General features: G+C 46.7%; 1 protein-coding gene across 1 annotated transcript in view; it reads left to right on the top strand.

Annotated features, from left to right (window-relative positions):
- Positions 1-1,940, top strand: part of LOC103779779 (microtubule-associated tumor suppressor candidate 2-like) — a gene marked incomplete at its 3' end in the record, with an annotated part of 20,592 nt that extends 18,652 nt beyond the window's left edge. The window contains exons 5-6 of the mRNA XM_008947424.1: positions 740-813; positions 1,842-1,940. Coding sequence (XP_008945672.1) covers positions 740-813; positions 1,842-1,940 — 173 coding nt within the window. The remainder of the gene's footprint in view (positions 1-739; positions 814-1,841) is intronic.
- Positions 1,941-2,244: the final 304 nt, after the last annotated feature.

Here is a 2,244-nt window from a genome sequence, read left to right on the forward strand (position 1 = left end):
TTGTGGCTAGTGAGCAATGGTTAGAGGGCAGAACCCCACGGGACTGGGAGTAAAGGCACAAAAATAGTGCCTGTATACCAAAAATGGTAGGTGCTACTACTGTACTGAATGGCAATTTGATGCCATTGGTTTAGAGAGTAAACTTTATTCCACTTTGGTTATTATTATGTCCAGGGTGAGTTGTTCTAGTAGCGAAGCCTTTAATCATGTGCTATAAATAAAGGACTTTTTTGCCTTTGGGCTCTGTCAGTCTCACTAATTAACCTCACAGGTTACCTGTCACAGCTCCTGGGGAAGTTCTGTCCTTCACTTTTTTTGCATCTGACTTGCTGGCCTTGTCTCTATCTCCCCAAAGAAACTGCAACCCAAGCTTTTAAATACACACCTAATTTAAAAGTCTTTGATTTGGAGATACTCATTCTCAACTGGTGAGCAACCCATTGTCAGACTGACTCTTTTCAGATCCGAGCCCCCAGAAGCTGGGAATTCCGAGCAGCTCTGAAAAATCAGAATCTAGTCACACAGAAATAGAGGCACTTGCAAGCACTGAAACATCATGAAATCGTGATCCTCATAACAATTCACCTAAGGTCACGGAGTATATTACTACCAGTTTCCTACTCAACCTCCATGCCCTAAAACTGCATCCCAAATTGGCCTTGGCTCATGATGTCAGTGCACTCAGACCCTGGTCTCCTGGGCTTAACTTAGCAACGTTGTGTCTGTGTATCTTCCCCAGAACTGACTGCTGCTCACAAACTGGAGAAGGCACAGTTAGAAGAGACTTTTGAGAAGCTGCGGCTGTCGCTCCAGGTTAGCACTTTAACCCCTTCCCTCCCCGGTGAGCATGCTGCAGAGCCTTGCTGGGGCAGCCCCAGCGCCTTGCCAGCTGCCAGCACACCAGCTCCTTGCTTCTTACCTCCTGTCCCGTGACTTCTGCCTGCCCAAACTGGTCTCCACCAGCAAAGGTGCCTTTGCTTTGAATTCTCCCCCACTGTCTGAATGTGAGGGAGCCAGTCCCGTGGTTCCCACCAGAGGACAGTGTGGTCCCTGATGAGGGATGTCCCAGGGTTGGCCCTGCTGTGCAGCGGGGCTGTGGCCGGCCAGGGTCAGCCCTGCATGTCACATCTCCCACGTCCCACTGTTTTACAGCAAGATCAAGCTCATCCTGGCTTTTTCAGTCCTTTTAGTAGCTCTGTGCTGTTCTCACTTGCTAGATGATGAAATCCCAGGGAGTGGAGGGCAGAGGCCCTGTGATTCATGCCAAGTTTGGAAATCTTGTGTGAACAAGTAAAGATTCCATAGCACATACTACTACTGATTTTGTAGGCAGAGGTGAACTGGAGTTTTTAACCCCCTGACTAGCACACACCCTCTGCCTACAAAAGTTTTTAACCCCCTGACTAGCACACACTGTTGCAGGCAGCAGCTGTCAGCACCTTCCTCCCACGGCTGTGACAGCTTGAAGCATGTCAGCAGCTTTGCCATAAGCACTGATGTAATGTTACAGCCAACAAGCTACATGTATGAAAGATAAGCATACCAGTTTCACAGCAACTGTGGCTTTCACAGATGTTGGACAGAGAGAGAGATCAGGGATGCCTTTGGTGGTAACAGGAATATGATTGCTTAAAATATGTTGAGGTGGAACAATGATATTTAAAGCCCACAACTTTAACCCACCATTGCTTGTTACCATGTTAGAAGCCTCGAAAGGTGAAGGATGAAGGCTTTCTAACCTTGTTCAGCCCCCCCGGTGGTTTCACAGAGCAGACTGACTTGTATAAGTGTACGACTGATGCTGTCACTGTTGGTGTGTTCATTGGTGTTCTCCCTTCCAGGACCAGATAGACACACTCATCTTCCAGAACCAATCTCTTAAGGCCAAAGCAGACCGATTTGAAGAGGCTCTGAAGAAAAACAACGAGGAACAACTGAAGGTAGGTGGCAATTATAACCAGACAGTTACTAAGTTCTGTGTTTCTAAGTGATGTTTCTCACATCATGCAATTCACTGGATAGCAATGGGATCCTTACCCAGGGACTAGGGAGCAGGTCTCAGCCCAGACCCCAGATCTTGAGCTGTGAGGACGAGTCAGAAATCTAAGCTTAGTTCCATCATTTTCTGATTTTACTTCTTTTTCTTTATTTTTACCCAGCATTTGTAGCTCTGTTTCCAAAACATTTCATTAACTCCATCTATTGCATTATATCATAGAATCATAGCATGGTTTAGGTTGGAAG

Source organism: Merops nubicus, unplaced genomic scaffold (genome assembly GCF_000691845.1).
Source record: "Merops nubicus isolate BGI_N331 unplaced genomic scaffold, ASM69184v1 scaffold36659, whole genome shotgun sequence".
NCBI classification, from domain to species: Eukaryota; Metazoa; Chordata; class Aves; order Coraciiformes; family Meropidae; genus Merops; species Merops nubicus.